The 16,580-nt window shown below is 40.4% G+C and overlaps 1 protein-coding gene across 1 annotated transcript; it reads left to right on the top strand.

Moving 5' to 3' along the window:
- The first annotated feature begins 8,415 nt into the window (after positions 1-8,415).
- LOC109205326 (T-complex protein 1 subunit zeta 1) lies at positions 8,416-16,186 on the top strand. Its single transcript, XM_019368033.1, has 15 exons — positions 8,416-8,699; positions 8,802-8,865; positions 9,609-9,744; positions 10,181-10,332; positions 10,432-10,479; positions 10,671-10,763; positions 12,509-12,615; positions 12,699-12,813; positions 12,900-12,986; positions 13,955-14,159; positions 14,288-14,382; positions 15,011-15,079; positions 15,191-15,298; positions 15,380-15,498; positions 15,727-16,186. Exons 1-15 carry the CDS (start codon positions 8,566-8,568, stop codon positions 15,800-15,802), a joined length of 1,608 nt encoding a protein of 535 aa, XP_019223578.1. The 5' UTR covers positions 8,416-8,565; the 3' UTR covers positions 15,803-16,186.
- Positions 16,187-16,580: the final 394 nt, after the last annotated feature.

Here is a 16,580-nt window from a genome sequence, read left to right as displayed (position 1 = left end):
TGTTATTTTTAGCAGGAGGAAGATATTGAAGGGAAGGCTGCTGAAAGACCTGGAGAAGCCAGGCATGGTTAGGCTGGTAGATGCTTTAGCTGCACAGGGCTGGAAGGACATGGTCCTTCAGATGGATGGGAGACTAGCCAGAAGAGAGTTGATTGAATTTATGGCGAATGGCTCTGTGGAAAATGGGCGAGTAACCAGTATAGTGAAAGGTGTGAAGGTGGAGTTTGATGCACCAGAGCTGGGAAGGATTCTAGACATCCCAAGTGAGGGCTATGATGATTACACTAGGCAAAGGTGGCCTTGTCTAGATGATCTGCCCACAACACTCCAAATTACCAGGAACTTCTGTGACACAAAGGATGCTGAAGAGGTGCCTGAAGCACGATTTGTTCAAAAGAGTGAAATGAAGCCAGAGGAGCATAAAGTGCTCTTTGAGTTTGTGAACAAATGTCTGTTGCCTAGACAAGAGAGGAGGCATACTGCAAATTATATGGACCTGGTTCTCATGGAGTGTCTTGTGAGGGGTAAACAAATCAATTGGCCTGCTTTCATAGTCAAATTGCTGGACAGAGTCATAAATGGTTCAAAGGCTCATGCTACTCCTTATGGATTCATTTTGGCAACTGTACTGGACAAGATGAACGTCCCTTTGAAGAAGTGGGAAAATGCCTCCAGTAAGGAGCACTTTGGAATCAAGACTGTCCAGGCCTGTGATTATCTGCTAAGTGTTGCCCCTGTTGAACCTGGTTCATCCGTAAAACCTCCAGTGAATAGCAAAGTTAGAGCGTTGATGCAAGAATGTGGGACCAAAGATGCTCAGATTACTAGGCTTCAGGCTCGAGTAGCTGAATTGGAAGAAGAAAGGAATGGGCTGAAGGCAGAACTTGCAAAAGAAAAGGAAAAGAGTGAAGGTATGCTACAAACAATGCTCAACCTACTCCAATCCCAACCCTCCAGTTCTTCTAAGCCTTAGCCATCTTTGTCCTAGTTCCGAACCATTTCAGTTACCCCCAGTGACCCAGATTAAGGTTTTTTTCTTGTTTTTGCTCATGGCTGGTAGTTTTTGTTCTTTCTTTTTGTGGACTGTATTGTAGAAGCAATGCCTTATCAATGACAATTTGCATTTCTCTTGTTTTGTGATGATTCTGCTCTTAATAGTTATTTTTGTCAAGTTGATTTTTGATTATCTAAAGCATGCTTTCACTTGCAGTTGCCCCAGTGGCCATGAGTAATGATTAATATTCTGGGATTCACATATTTAAGCAACTTTTCGATGATGCCAAAAGGGGGAAGATATTGTGCTTTAAAAGATATTGTGTCTATTTTCTGAACAGTGATGTTTATGACCTAATTAAATCTGGCCCTTAATGATAAGTAAAAAATTTCGAGTGATGATATTTTAGCTGAGTTCCACAGGTTCTATAATCAGTAAAAGCACAGAGTTTGTCATCATCAAAAAGGGGGAATTTGTTGGCCCAAGATCAGTTGAAGTTTTGAAGAATGACAAACGAACTCAGTGAAGGACCAAGTTCATCTAAGGAGACACAATTGTTATGGCCCATACACATGAGATGCACGTGAAGAAGATAAGTCCTTGAGATCAAGCAGCAATATCTTGATGAATATCTTCTGAACTGATCGAAAAGATTGCATATAGGATAAGGAGTTGAAGTCTCCTTATGAAAAGAGAATTACATCCAGATCAAGAATATGGATTAGGAGTTAGAGTTATTCTTGGACTCGAATTGTCAAAGGATCCACAATTCGAGTTCTTATCAAACTCTGATTACTAACTCTATAAATATAACGAGTTTTCTCTTTTACAGGTGATTGCACATAAGCAGAAGTTAAGCATATTTGAGAGCAAAAAGATCAAGTCTGATTTGCAAGCAACATATGCGAGATACAAGTGTGCACGTCAGAAGCTACATGAACTAAGATAGAAGAACCAGTTTCATCATTGTGTTTATTCTAAGTCTAGTTCAATTGTAGTAGGTTTTTATATTGTACCTTTCAGCTTTCTTAGAAGCAATTGTATTAGGTACTCTGAGTATTCAAGTTAGAGTTAACTTGAAAGTATCGCAACAGTTGAGGCTGTGTGCTACACTGGGATTAGAGTTAATCCTTAGGTTTACAAAGAGTTTTGTAAATGCAGTTTTTGGCTCAGTGATTTTAGTGGAGTTGGGAAAATCCTACTGAGTAGTAGGTCGTGCTATTTTCACCTTTTGAGCCAGGTGTTTTCCACGTAAAAATCTCCGTGCACTTTACTTTCAGTATTTATTATTCCGCAAACTGATGTAGTTAGAACACTTAGAAGAACCAGGTTCTTCTAACGCGAAAATTAGGTACCACACAAATCACCCCCCCTCTTGTGTGGTATTGACGTTTATAACATCAAAAGAAAACCGCTGAATTCTTTGAGAAATAGCATATCAAGAGGATACTTTCAACCCCATATCACCCAGGGGGTAACGGACAAGCAGAGTCCTCCAACAAGTCTATACTAAACATCATGAAGAAAAAGCTCGAAGACGCCAAGGGACTATGGCCGAAAATACTGCTAGAAGCATTATGGGCGTACCGAACAACTCTGAAGACGAGCACAGGAGAGACGCCCTATTCTTTGGTTTACGGGACCGAGGCAGTAATACTAGTCGAAGTCGGAGAACCCAGCCTAAGGTACTCCTACGATAGCGGTACGAGTAATGATGACAGTAGAAGGCAGTAACTCAACGAAATCGATGAACGAAGAGAAATGGTGTACATATGAATGGTCGCAAAAAAAACAGCAAGCATAACGCTATTACAACAAGAAAGCAAAGGCCCGGCCGCTTAAAGTTGGGGATTACGTGCTCAAAGCCAAAACTCAAGCGAGCAAAGACCCACGGGAAGGCAAGCTGGTGACAAACTGGGATGGTCTGTACAAAATTACTGCCAAAGCAAACAAGGGTTCATTCCAATTAGAGGCAATGGAAGGAAAGCAATTACCAAACAATTGGAACATCAACCATCTCAAATACTTCAACCTCTAAGAGAAAAAGTGTCCCCCAAGTCGTACTTTTTTTCCATCACTAGAGTTTTGCCCCATTTCGGTTTTCTCAAGGATGTTTTTAACGAAGCGGTGAAGGGAACACTTCGAGTCAAAGTATGCAAGGGAGGATTGGTTTTACTCTTTCATTGCCCGACTCCTCGATACTCTCCAAGTCAAACAATGAAAGGACTAGGTAGACTGGGACTCGGACTGGAACGCCAACAAACACCCAAAATCTGTAACTCTCTCTAAGTATGTAACCAAAGCAACAACGTCAGAAGTAATAAGAAACTTATGTATTCAGGACACATTTTTTTTTGTTAAGGTTAGGTTCGACCACACCCAAACAACACCTATCGGCGCTCGGCCACATGTTAATAAAAGGTTATGTTCGACCACGCTTGAATGACACCTATCAACCCTCGGCCACGATTTAACAAAAGGTTATGTTCAACCACGCTCGAACAACACCTATCGGCCCTCGACCACGATTTAATAAAAGGTTATATTCGACTACGCTCGAATAGCACCTATCGTCCCTCGGCCACGATTTAACAAAAGGTTATGCTCGACCACGCTCGAACAACACCTATGGGACCTCGACCACGATTTAATAAAAGGTTATGTTTGACCACGCTCGAACAACACCTACTGTCCCTCGACCACGACTACGAAAAGGTTATGTTTGACCCTGCTCGAACAATACCTATCGGCCCTCGGCCACGACTATGAAAAGGTTATGTTTGACTCCGCTCGAACAATACCTATCAGCCCCCGGCCACGACTAAGACAAGGTCGGGTTCGGCCAAGTTCGAACAACACCCACCGGCCCTCGATCGAGATTATTAAAAGATAAGTTCAACCAAGTACGAATAACACCTACCGGCCCTCGGCCACGATTGAAAGAAGTAAAGATTCGACCAAGTTTGAAAAATGCCTATTAATACTCGGCCTCATTTCGACAAGCTTTGACATATACAAGAATAACAACAAAAATACGATGGAGCAAAACATGAAAAGTGCATAAACAAACCACATCAAATAAAAAAGGTGCAGATGAAAGCAAAACCAACTCCGATATTTATAAACCAAAGTTTCTTACAAAAGTCTCATGAAGACGCCAACAAAAATATACAAAAAAGATAGAAAATACAAAAACAACTACTGGCCATCGCCATCACGGCCTGCGACACCTTCGTCGGCCTGACCTCCAACGTCTTCTCGTCCTCGCCCGGAGGGTATATGGAATCATATCAGGCCTCGTCCTCAAGGCAATCTATTGTGTCCTCGTCATCCCCACCTTTTTCACCAGGATGAGGCATAGCCAGGTCATAGCCACAAACGACCCGAGCCTCACAGGCCTTGACCCGAGCGTCCTCAAAGTCCATGGAAGGAATAGAACCCGCCATATGCAACTCACGGAACACGTCTAGTCGGGCCTCGTCATGAATCCACTCTTCATATTACTCACAAGGAACGTTAGGGAAGCCAGAAGTCGAAAATGAAGAAGGCCGCGCAAATAATTTGGCCTTCTCAGCCTCTAGAGCGGCAACCCGATTATATATCTCAGAGGTCTCTTTCTCTAACTCCCCGATCGTTTCGTTAAGCCGTTATTCTTTAAGCTTCGCCGTTGACAAATCATTTTCTCATTCAGAGCAAAAAGTTCGGTTCGCCACTTCAAGAGATTCCGCCCTCCTCTTAGCCTCCAGCCGAATGGACTTCGCCTTCTCTAGCTCCTCCATCTTCTCGATGACCTCGCCACTAAGAGCCTCCGCCCTGAATTGACACTCCTCAAGTTGGCCCCGCAGCAGGACCGCTTGGGCTTGGAGATCACTGCACTGGGCTTCTACCCCCTGCTAAGCTCAAGGTCTTCCTCTTTGCTCCTCAATATCCCTTCCAGGACGCTGCACTTCCCCACGACCCGCACCAGCTCTTCGTCCCCTTCCTTGAAGTCTTTCCTTAGCTGGCGCACATCACCGCTTTCACGGAGCCGACACCGGAGCTCCTGATATATCTCAAGACATTTGAAATACTTATCCTTCAACTTCACATAAATGTCTTTACATTTTTGCTCCCGACGAGCACTCTCGATCTCTAGAACGACTATCTACAAAGAATGAAAGGAATTAGAGCCTACGAAAGAGAGCAAAATGTAAGGAAAAGAACGGACAACAAATGCACTTCCCCGAAGGGTGAGACCAACAATGTTGTTTGACAGGGTGCTGTCATTGATAGTCTCAAGGGTCGTACTCTCAATTTCAGAGCAAAGAGGATCGAGGGAGGGAACGATCTCCTTGGTGTTCACAAGAAGATTACGATCCATTGGGATCGCAATAGTCCTAGAGCCTCCTTCCAACCTCACCTCAAGTTGAGTGACCCCCTCATCGATCATTCTCAACTCGTTTGCATCCATGTCGGAGTCAGATCCGACATCCTTCTCGTGACGGCATTCCCTCTACCTTCAGCCGCAAAAGAAACTTCCACCGCGACCCCAGAAGACGAGGCCCCCTTTTGTCTTAAAAGAACAGGGCTGCCATTGTGTACCTCGTCCTCGGTCGTTTCCTCTGCAGGACGCGTGCTCGTCTCCTCCAAGCGCGGAGCCTCAGGACCCTCCTCGGGGCTCTCTCCAATATGCATTGTGGCTGTCTCTCAAAAAACAAAGCCACAATTTCCCAAATATACGGCTACCGGCCTCTCCCCCTCCCCCCCTACCCCCCCCCCCCCCCCGTATCCACGACTCTCGTCTTACAAGGCACTGAACCACCATCGTCAGGAGAGATGTCATCCTCATCAACTAATGAAAAAGTTGAGGGGTCGAAGCAGCAGGTGGAACGGAAACAGACTCTCGAACTGCGGCAGCCGAAGAAGAGACATGTACGGAAGACGCGGGAGTCGCGACCGGGATAGGAACTGAAGGCACAACAGCCTTCCTTCGAAAAGAGGGTACCGGTGCCCGGCTCCTCCGAGAAGATCCCTTGCCTGAGAAAAAGACCAAGTTAGCAAAACTAGTCTACACTCAATGGGAAGAGGCCACAGTCAAAGAAAAGAAATCACCTATCGAAGGAAGAACAAGTTTGAATCTCTTGAAAAAACTCGGCCAATCGCGGATTCCCACGATCTGGGGGAGGTGCCGCTCAACCCAGTCAGAGATGTGAGCGACCAAATGAGGAGGCGAGCTCTTGGCTGCAGAAGAAGAAGGCAAGAAGTTAGAATTCGGGATCGAACAAACACAAAGGAAAAACCAGGTACTTACGAGTATAGTTCCAAGCTTCAGGAAAGCTGTTGACGTTGGCCACAACATCCTCGGTGCTGACAAAAAAGAAGTTAAAACCAAAATTGACGGCTGGCCTTGTCGTCCATTTTCACCACCAAGGTTTTGCCCCTCTATGGCGAAGGTTCGACATTGTTCCCCGATAAAAGCTAGGGGCGAATAGATGTATTAAGTGCTGCAGCGTCAGTTAGACCTCGGCCAACTCGACAAACTTAGTGAGCATCTTTATAATTTTATAAATGAATGGTGCGGGGTGAGTATGACAAACGCCGTAGTGGCGACAGAAGTCCTCCACCAGCGGAAGGAGGGGGAAAGAATAGCCGATTTGAAAAGGGTAGGCGTAGAGGGCGCAATACCCAGGACGGTGAACCTATACTGTGTCCCCCTCGGCCGAGATCAACTCGATGTGATTGGGAAGGCCGAGTTTGGCCTTGAGCTTCGCTAACTCCTTTATTGTCATCATTGATTGAAAAGCTCCAGGCGCAGCCTCTGGTACTTTGGTGAAATCAGATCTGAAGTCAGGTTTGCGTGGATTATCTCTACCACCAACGGGAAACCTTCATCTTCAACAATGGAGGAAACACCCTCCCCATGGGGGGAATCACCATCGCCAGGGGAGTAACACGACTCCCTTCACCAATATTAGAAGACACGTTTGACATAATTCAACATAGTGGAGGAGACTAACGAGCAAGGAGGAATGAAGAACTATATAAGTCAATGAAACAGAGAAAAGAAATTCGGAGAAGAAGAGAGTAAGATAAAGGTATGGTGTTTCGAAATGTTAGAGAGTGTAAACTCCAAAATCAGGTTCAAGGATCTCTACTTATAAAAATCATGGCACCAAAACCAAAAACGGTTGATCATGATTGGCTCCAGAACCAAAGCGGCAGGTCTAATCAAAGGTCACGCGCGAAATGAAATGATGCATCGGGAATATATGTCATAATGACGCATGACAGCATGACGTCATCCTAATACGCGGACAACTTAACTCCAGCAAATCACCCGGGAAATTCGAAGCATTTGAAATGTGTGGCTCACAGAGGGCCATGTCGTCTGCTCGCCACAACAACCATGGCCCGTGTAGTTCGCTTGGTTAGCTCGACCACTAACAACATGATCCGCTCATCGAACCCGCTCGCGAAGTCGACCTCAATAAGCGGAGGGACTAACTGTATGGGTCAAAATCTATCTCTAGAATACTTAAGACATGATGGCAAGTCCGATGGCATTGGCGAAACATTCCCAGGCCCCCACATGTCGAAGTGGTTCAAGGAACAATGAATACCGCGGTCGAAGAGTCAGCTAGGACTAAGGTGGAGGAGTCATCAAGGATCGAGGCCGAGGTCGAATACCCTTGACAGAGTTATAACGGCTAGTTTCAAGATAGGACATTAATGAGAATATTCTAGTGGATATTCTTTGCACTTGTACTGCAGGGGTTTCTAGGAGCATGTTCCCTATAAATATAAAGAGACACAATGATAGAAGGGGACATTCATTTTCATAAAGACCACTTTGACTTTATAGAGAGAATCTGGTCTTATTACAAACATACAAAAATAACCTTTTCACTAAGATTCTTATCCACACTTTTCTACTGGATCTGAGAATAACTCGGATATTCAACAGCTTATCCATCATTCATCATTGTCAGAAAGAACATCCATTGATTTAGTCCTTTGTCGGGTGACTCATTCGGATTTATTTACATAAATGACATTTATTGTTATTCATCACTATTTAATGTTACATTACTTCTTTTTGGGTTCTTGAATTGTCATTATTGTGCATCATGATAACCTTCGGAATAGATCTACGTGCTACTTGTCATAATACCGAGAATGTCTTTGGGACGTTATTATTAACCAAGATTAACCATTTTTGCATATAGTTGAACCAAGATCTATATTTTTGGTCAAATAACTACAGATCGCATTTAATAATGCGAGTTATCTATTGTAATAACCATATGCGACGCAGATATTGCACTACGTGAACGAATTGTAAACTGCATTGGACATATGTAAATTACAAATCGCATTTTACAAGTGCGACTATGCGAATCACGTTCAGCTTGTAAACCGCATCGGTCCAGAGTTAAATTCAGGTTCGATTTCAAAGAACAAAACCCTTCCAGAAAGCGAGCCCTCAAAACCCAGTCCTCACTCCTCCAGAACCAACTCTTCCATACACCTTTTTCTCTCTCTCATTCTTCTGCGATCTGCTTTAGCACTAATTATTACAGTAAGTGAAGAAGATGTCTGTTAAGCTATTGAATCCAAATGCTGAGGTACTCAACAAGTCGGCGGCGCTTCACATGAACATCAATGCTGCCAAGGGTTTGCAAGATGTTCTCAAGACCAATCTCGGCCCTAAGGGCACCATTAAAATGTGAGTCGCACCTTTTTTTTTTGAGCTCTTCGATTTTGCTTTCAGTTCTACGTTTTTTCTGGCTCATTTTTATAGATAATTTATTTTACTTACAATTGCTAGGCTTGTTGGTGGTGCGGGTGATATTAAACTTACTAAGGATGGAAATACGTTATTGAAAGAAATGGTGAGTTCTACTTGTTAATACTTTGTTATTTTCAGCTGCTTTGAGATTTTTGTTTTTGATTTATGCATTTCAAAGTAACGAAACGGGCTGGTCCTGCTTGCTGTGTCATATTTTCACTCAATGTTGCACTTTTTAAGTGTCTTGAAATTTATTTGATAATGGTGTCGATGGAAGTCGAGATGTAGAAATGAGTCTGTCAACGGAAGTGGTCGACCCAGTAGAATACTACTCCCTCTGTCACCAAGGCACTATTATTCTTTATGGAGTCAACTTCAATTATTTTCCTAAACATTTTCGAATATCGAGAATATTGTGACACCAATAACAAGAATATACAGTTATAAAGATTGTGATTGATAGTTCTTTATAAGTACCAACTAAAAATGTTTAATTTAATTCAGAAAAGTTAAGAAATTGATGTCTGAATTCACACCAAAGATTTGAGATGCTAATGCTTGTGGTTAAAAACCATCTTTTTGGTTTGGTTGGAGCACATCTTTTAACATGGTCTTGTTTAACTAGAGCATCTTCCTTTGTGATTCATCTGACATACCAATTAAGGAAGTTTGAACTGGGTCTTGTAATAGATTAGTGTTGAACTGGTCTTGGTAATGTGGGGCTTCCTTTGTTGTTCATTTATGCAGCTAAACTAAGAATATCAATTTGAGGATGTGAATTGTGAACAGCTAAAAGATAAGTGTTTTTTGTTGGTATTAATACCCTTCTGCTTAATAAAATTGCAGCAAATACAGAACCCAACTGCAATAATGATTGCTAGGACTGCTGTTGCTCAAGATGATACAAGTGGTGATGGTACTACATCTACAGTGCTTTTCATTGGGGAGCTCATGAAACAATCTGAGCGCTGCATAGATGAAGGTTTGCAATATAATTTCTATTCCCAGCAACTTCGTTGCCTTTTCTTCTGATGTAATATGAAACCCGGCCTAAAATGGAATATCTGGAAAGATTCAGAAAATTAATTTTGGAGATACGTTTACTGAAAAGTTTGTGTAGTTCTGAAGGATCTGACACGCACGTGCCGGCATTTTTAAATAGTCCGAGCAACACAGGTTGCAGCTAACTATTTCATGATTACTTTTTGCTTGTCTGATCATAGCACATGTTCTGAACAAATTTAATATTTGGGTGATCTGTTGAATTGTCGTATTCAGTTCATTTTTTGGTTGCACTCCCTGCCAAAGATGACTGTTGAAGTCTCCTCGACAAATATATCCTTTAGTTTAACAATAAAAATAAATAAAACATATCCTTTAGTTACTTTAGGTTTTAAGTGCTTGAAACATTCTTGCAGGAATGCATCCTCGTGTGCTAGTTGATGGCTTTGAAATTGCAAAAAGAGCAACACTACAATTTCTTGAAAAATTTAAGACTCCTGTAGTGATGGGTGACGAGCCAGATAAAGAGATATTGAAGATGGTAGCAAGAACAACATTGAGAACAAAGGTTTCTTCTGCACCTTAAATGTGATGTAAATTATGATCGTTCTGCTTAAATGCCCTTCCTTTACCGTCAGTGCTTATACCAATATATGGTTTTGCACAGTTGTATGAAGGGTTGGCTGATCAACTGACAGACATTGTTGCGAACGCTGTAAGTGCTCGTCCTTGCTTCTAGCATTTAGATAGCAGCGTTGCTGAAATATGTTTTTCCTTAATGAGTCGTGATACACTACATTAGTTGTTATCTGTCTCTCTTTTCCAAGCTAGCTTTCTTTTGTTATATTTGCGGTTTTTTTTTTCTCTCCTGTCATTTTATTACAATTCCTGCAAATTGTGCAACAGGTGCTCTGCATACGCAAGCCTGAAGAAGCTATTGATCTTTTCATGGTTGAGATAATGCACATGCGCCATAAGTTTGATGTAGACACCCGTTTGGTATGTGAAATGCCACTTATAACTTCTGCATGTTGGTTGTCATTTCCGCAAAGTTACCCATGTGTTACATTGTTTGCATTAGATTTTGGATCATCTATGATACTGATAAAAAGAGTTTAAAGCATATCAATTCCTCAGACATGTAACTTCAAGAAATGACTACACTGTAAATTTCCTCTCTCTCCCTCTCTCTCTCCCTCTCTCTCTCTCTCTCTCTCTGTAACTGAAGAGTGTTACTTCATCAACTAGAGGCTTTGACCCCCTCTTCTTTGATGGTTGTTCCCCTCATTTGCTCATAAATGGTGGGTTACATTACAGCCAGCCTGCCATGATTTTCTTCTTATACTTTGACCCATAATTTAAAGGCATGTTTAATTGTCATCGTTATTCATATCTTAATAATGATAATTTCCAGTTTTACTTGCAACATGTTTTGTAGTTCTTGTCTAATGTATCTAAACTTCTACTCTGGTTATATGAGTTCCTCTTATGTGCAGAATGCACCATATGACAATATGCATTCTGATAATTGACAGCATTGTCAAGTATTGATACCATAACCAAGTAGTATAACAGACATCTGATTCTGATTCATCAACTTGTAGGATGGAGACGGAGTTTATGTATTTCAAGTTAAATTGTAAAAGAGCAAAGCTAAACTTCTCTCAATATCACATGAACTAACTTGAGATTTTGCTGAATTTTATCTTTCAAGTTTCTAAAGTAATTACAAGTAATACTGTCTAGTGTCTACAGGAAACTTTTCAATTAAAACATTGATTCTTTTAGAGTTAATAAGACTCTGATATTAAGATTATTTTTAGGATATGATAAAAGGTAATGGTGCTGGTGCTAAACAATTTTTCGTCTCATTACTGAGGATAGTCTGAGAAGTGAAAGATGCGCATATGTTTAGAGAGTGTTCTCTGCTTAATTATTTACTAAAACTCATATTAAATATTATAAGAATCTTGGTTGCTCGTGGGTCGTGAAAGTTCTTTAGTATGTTTTTGGAAATTCTTTACTATGTGGGTAAGATGAGAGGAAGAATTGTTATATGCGTATGTATGGCACGCAAACCAACAAGTATAGGGGATTCATGTCCCGTATTGGCTAGATGTGGATGTACTATGGGTTGTCTCTTAGTTTGTCTATCTAGGATGCAGTTGCAGAACACGAAATTAAGGTTGTTTTGGTTGGTGAATATTTTTTTCTTCTCTCAAAATATTTTACATTGTCATTTCATGTACCTTTCTCTACTGCCCTAACTTCCAGAAAACTTGTCTTGTCCATGAATATGTCCTTCCTTTCTCAAAAAACAAATCCCACCAGTTTGTGTCATTCATGTTCAAAAAAACAAAAGTTATCGGGGATTACGATGATTCATGAAAAGCCAAAAGATGCGCAGTCCAATTCACTCTTTGCTTCATTAACCATTTTCTAATTTAAATCTTGTACGCTTTAAAAACAATATCATTAATTCTCGACGTCTTCAACGCAAATAAAGGGGAATTGAAGGAAACTAACAGAGAAACAAGCAAACTATGAGGAAACTTGGAAAACATAAAATTGGTGTTACACCAAGTGGTCAACCTTTAAAAAACCACAAAACTAGACATGTTTCTTTAGAAAAGCGTCAACCGGACACCCTTTCATTGTCTATGAAAATTTGAACCGGAAATTGAAGAATTTTGTGAGCACAGATTTAACTTGTTGCAGTACTCATTTTTTCTTGCTGCTATCAGGTTGAGGGTCTTGTGCTCGACCATGGTTCACGACATCCAGACATGAAAAGACGAGCTGAGAACTGTTACATTCTGACTTGTAATGTATCCTTGGAATATGAGAAGAGGTGATTATTCACTGCGGCTTCATATTACATATATTTACTTGGATTTATTGAGTTCACATAGTTGATGCACTTCTCTTTCTCAGTGAAGTAAATGCAGGGTTTTTCTACTCGAATGCAGAGCAGAGAGAGGCAATGGTTGCTGCTGAAAGGCGCTCAGTTGATGAGAGAGTGCAAAAGATAATTGATCTTAAAAACAAGGTCTGCAGTTTAGCTAGGAGTATTTGGTATTTGTGTGTCAATGTAATGAAATATTTATTTCGGACTTTATTCCTGGTTGCATGCAGGTTTGTTCAGGAAATGAAAACAACTTTGTTGTTATCAATCAGAAAGGAATTGATCCTCCATCTCTTGACATTCTTGCTCGGGCAGGAGTAAGTTGTCCTCACTCTAGTTTATTCAGTTTTTAGTAAATTCTCAACTTGATTCATTTAGTTGTCGAATGCATGTGTCTTCTTCAAATTAGTTTTGCATGTCTGCTCTTCCTAGGAACATGTTGGTTCCTTCTGTTGCCATGCTAGTACTTTTGGGTAACTGATCTCTATCAACTAACTCCTACCCTACTTGGCTATTTCCTGAAAAGATAATAAACTACTCCCAGATCCTATGTGTGGAACCTAGTTCTTTGATACTCCTTCATGGGAAAAAAAGAAATAGAAAAATCAGAGAGCGAAAGAAAGGTTATCATATATACAACAAATGAGCTCAGCTTCCAAAATACGTTAATGTAAAATGTTCATTGAAGAAATTTATGAAACTTATGGACCTATCATGAATTTCTAAATTAACAAGGGAGCAGTTATGATGGGGACTTGTACCCTTTGTCTTTTAATCCTTTTTTTAATTAAGAGAATAAGGAATTTTTGTGGAACTGCATATAAAAATTAGACGGTCTTCCCTTTTTTCCACGAGAACATGCACCGATGCCTTCTCCATCCCACTTATATGCAAGGGTTGTATTAGATAGAAATATTAGGTTATTGTATTCTCATAGTTGACAGTTAATCAGAAGGTTCTATGTCATAAGTGGACCAAGTTTCGCCATTGTATGCTTGAATGCAATTGCGTCCCTTTTAGCCTTTCTTCCCCATTTTCGTGTGTGCAATTCTTTTTTATCCTTAATGATGAAGGATCATTTGAAACGCTATTGCATTGCCACATTTCTCAACAAGAAACATCCATTCTCTATTGGGTTTGTTTTTTCTAAAGCTCCTTATAGCAATTTAAGATGCCAAACTAGATTATTTATGACATAAATGTTTCATTTGAATGATGGTGACATTTAAGAATCTTATTTTTACTTTCCAACATATGGACTATCATCCCAATTTTGATGTTTTAGATAATTGCTCTTCGAAGAGCAAAGAGGAGAAATATGGAGCGCTTGGTTTTGGCATGTGGTGGTGATGCAGTTAACTCTGTTGATGACCTTACTCCTGAGTGCCTTGGCTGGGCTGGGCTGGTCTATGAGCATGTTCTTGGCGAAGAGAAGTACACATTTGTTGAAAATGTCAAAAATCCTCATTCCTGCACTATTCTTATAAAAGGTATTCTGAATTGTGTAGTTGTCATTGAATGTTTTTTTCTTGTGGACGCTATTATTTTGCGATGGTGGTGCTTGTAATTTCACTGTTTGAGAACTCGGTCTTGTTAAATGCTGCTGTTTCCTATACAGGGCCAAATGACCATACAATAGCACAAATTAAGGATGCTGTTCGTGATGGACTGAGAGCAGTCAAAAATACCATTGAAGATGAAGCAGTTGTACTGGTATGGTATTCCATTGAAGAGATGGATATTTGTGTGAATTCCATGTAGAAGTGCCTTCACTTGATGACTTTTTCCTTGTTTGTGCATTATTTTGCACTGCCTATCTATCTTTGGACCCAATTTTGTGTATGGGAGTATGATGCTTTACATTTGTTTTTAAACATGGATATTTGTGTGAATTCCATGTAGAGGTGCCTTCACTTGATGGCTTTTTCCTTGTTTGTGCATTATTTTGCACTGCCTATCTATCTTTGGACCCAATTTTATGTGTATGGAAGTATGATGCTTTACATTTGTTTATAAACATGTTGCTCTGGGGTATTGGTGCTAATCTTTCTTCTCGACTAAGGCTTTAATGGAATTGTCATTTTTTATCTTTCTTTTTTATTTTTACAGCAGTATGAAAAGGAAGCATTATTAGACTTCATAACCAGAGCGCTCTATCTCTAGTTAGCAACTTGCTGTATGAATTCTCGTCCATGTGCCTGTATTTGACTATTTGCTTATGAAATTCGAGGATTCACTTGTTTGAACTTTGAAGTAGTGAACGCGTTGTTCTCTGCATATTATGAGAATGAAGTAATGCATCTTCTGCTCCTGAGTTATGTTCTTGTATGATTACTTTAAGGGTGCTGGTGCCTTTGAAGTTGCAGCTCGACAATACCTGATCAATGAAGTGAAGAAAACTGTTAAAGGGGTATGTGAATAGATTTATTATTGTCTTAATATTTACCTCCCTATGCAAGATGTTTCGAGTGTTGTATATATTTTCTGATTTTCTTTGGTCTATGGCAAAATATCTGCTAAGCGTGCCCAACTTGGAGTGGAAGCATTTGCGAATGCCCTCCTTGTGATACCAAAAACACTTGCTGAGAACTCTGGCCTTGATACTCAAGATGTGATTATAGCGCTAACGGTAATCGAATACTTCTCTTGCTCGTGTTCATGAATGCAACTATTGTATCAATTATCACCCTGACATCTCATCTTTTTGCAGGGAGAGCATGACAAAGGAAATATTGTGGGACTAAATCAGCACACTGGAGAACCTATAGATCCCCAAATGGAAGGGATATTTGACAATTATTCTGTTAAGCGTCAGATTGTGAATTCTGGGTATGTGGAAATTATTCATTACATATATTTTCTTCTGTATGGGCATGTATTAATTCATGTATCAATACCAGTCAGCTCTGCGCGAAATCATCTTTTCAGTAAGCATTGGAGCGATATTTCTTGTTCCTTGCTCTCCATTTCTTTTCTTTTTCCCTTAAATTCCCAACCCGACTACAGGTGAATTTTTGCGGAATAGCATCTGACCCATAATCTATTTTTGTTTCGCAGCCCTGTTATAGCATCTCAGCTGCTACTTGTTGATGAAGTAATCCGTGCAGGACGTAACATGCGGAAACCAACTTAGTTCTTTTTCATGTAAATTCATTTCCATAGGACAATAGTGTTCCGTTTCTTTCATCGTGTTCATTTGTTTTCTCTTGGGGGAAAAAAGAAAAAGAAAGAAGACAGCAAACCGAATGGATGGAGTTGGTGGCGTGAGACGGCAAATCATGTTTTGAATGTGATAGGTGGTTGATAAGGGGCAGATTGTGCCTGGATAATTTTGTTCATCAGTTGCCTCTTTTAGCATGTTTTCTGTTCCAACCATTACCATTATTGTATCCAACCACATCTTTCGTACTTGTATTTCTGCACTATGTTGTTATCAAAAGATGTTTTTGTCAAACAGTCTAACTATTTTATAATCTCTAATTAGTGAATATGTGTATCATCTGTATTCAACTATTCATTGCGTTCTATTGAGGTTAATTCCTTTCCTGTAAAAGGATGTTAAAGAGTGATTTTTATGGGTTAGGAATTTGATTGGTGGGCGTTTGGATGTTGAAGGGAAGCCTGTCGAAATTTCAAATGGCTACGGATTGCTAATTGCAATTTCATGCCATCAGCAAAAGAAATGTTTACTCATACTTGTTTGCACCAAATTATGTGAATTACTACCATGGTTGGGTGATAAAATTAGGTAAAATTTTGATTTACCATGATTAGGTGATGTCATGGTTTAGTGAGATACTTAGTTTGAAAATGTTTTTGAATGTAGGAAGATGCCAATGGATCTCTTCGGGCTGTGCCTTTGGCAGATGGCACAGAGTGCTTCTATCGAATCTCATATTGAACGTAAATTG

Source organism: Nicotiana attenuata, unplaced genomic scaffold (genome assembly GCF_001879085.1).
Source record: "Nicotiana attenuata strain UT unplaced genomic scaffold, NIATTr2, whole genome shotgun sequence".
Lineage (NCBI taxonomy): Eukaryota > Viridiplantae > Streptophyta > Magnoliopsida > Solanales > Solanaceae > Nicotiana > Nicotiana attenuata.
This window is presented reverse-complemented; position numbering and strand designations above follow the sequence as displayed.

Bases quoted from the DNA above. Each gene is read 5' to 3' on its own strand.
- LOC109205326 (XM_019368033.1), top strand. From the start codon at position 8,566: ATGTCTGTTAAGCTATTGAATCCAAATGCTGAGGTACTCAACAAGTCG. The intron at 8,700-8,801 runs GTGAGTCGCACC...TACAATTGCTAG, and splicing joins CCTAAGGGCACCATTAAAAT to GCTTGTTGGTGGTGCGGGTG. The intron at 15,499-15,726 runs GTATGTGGAAAT...TTTGTTTCGCAG, and splicing joins CGTCAGATTGTGAATTCTGG to CCCTGTTATAGCATCTCAGC.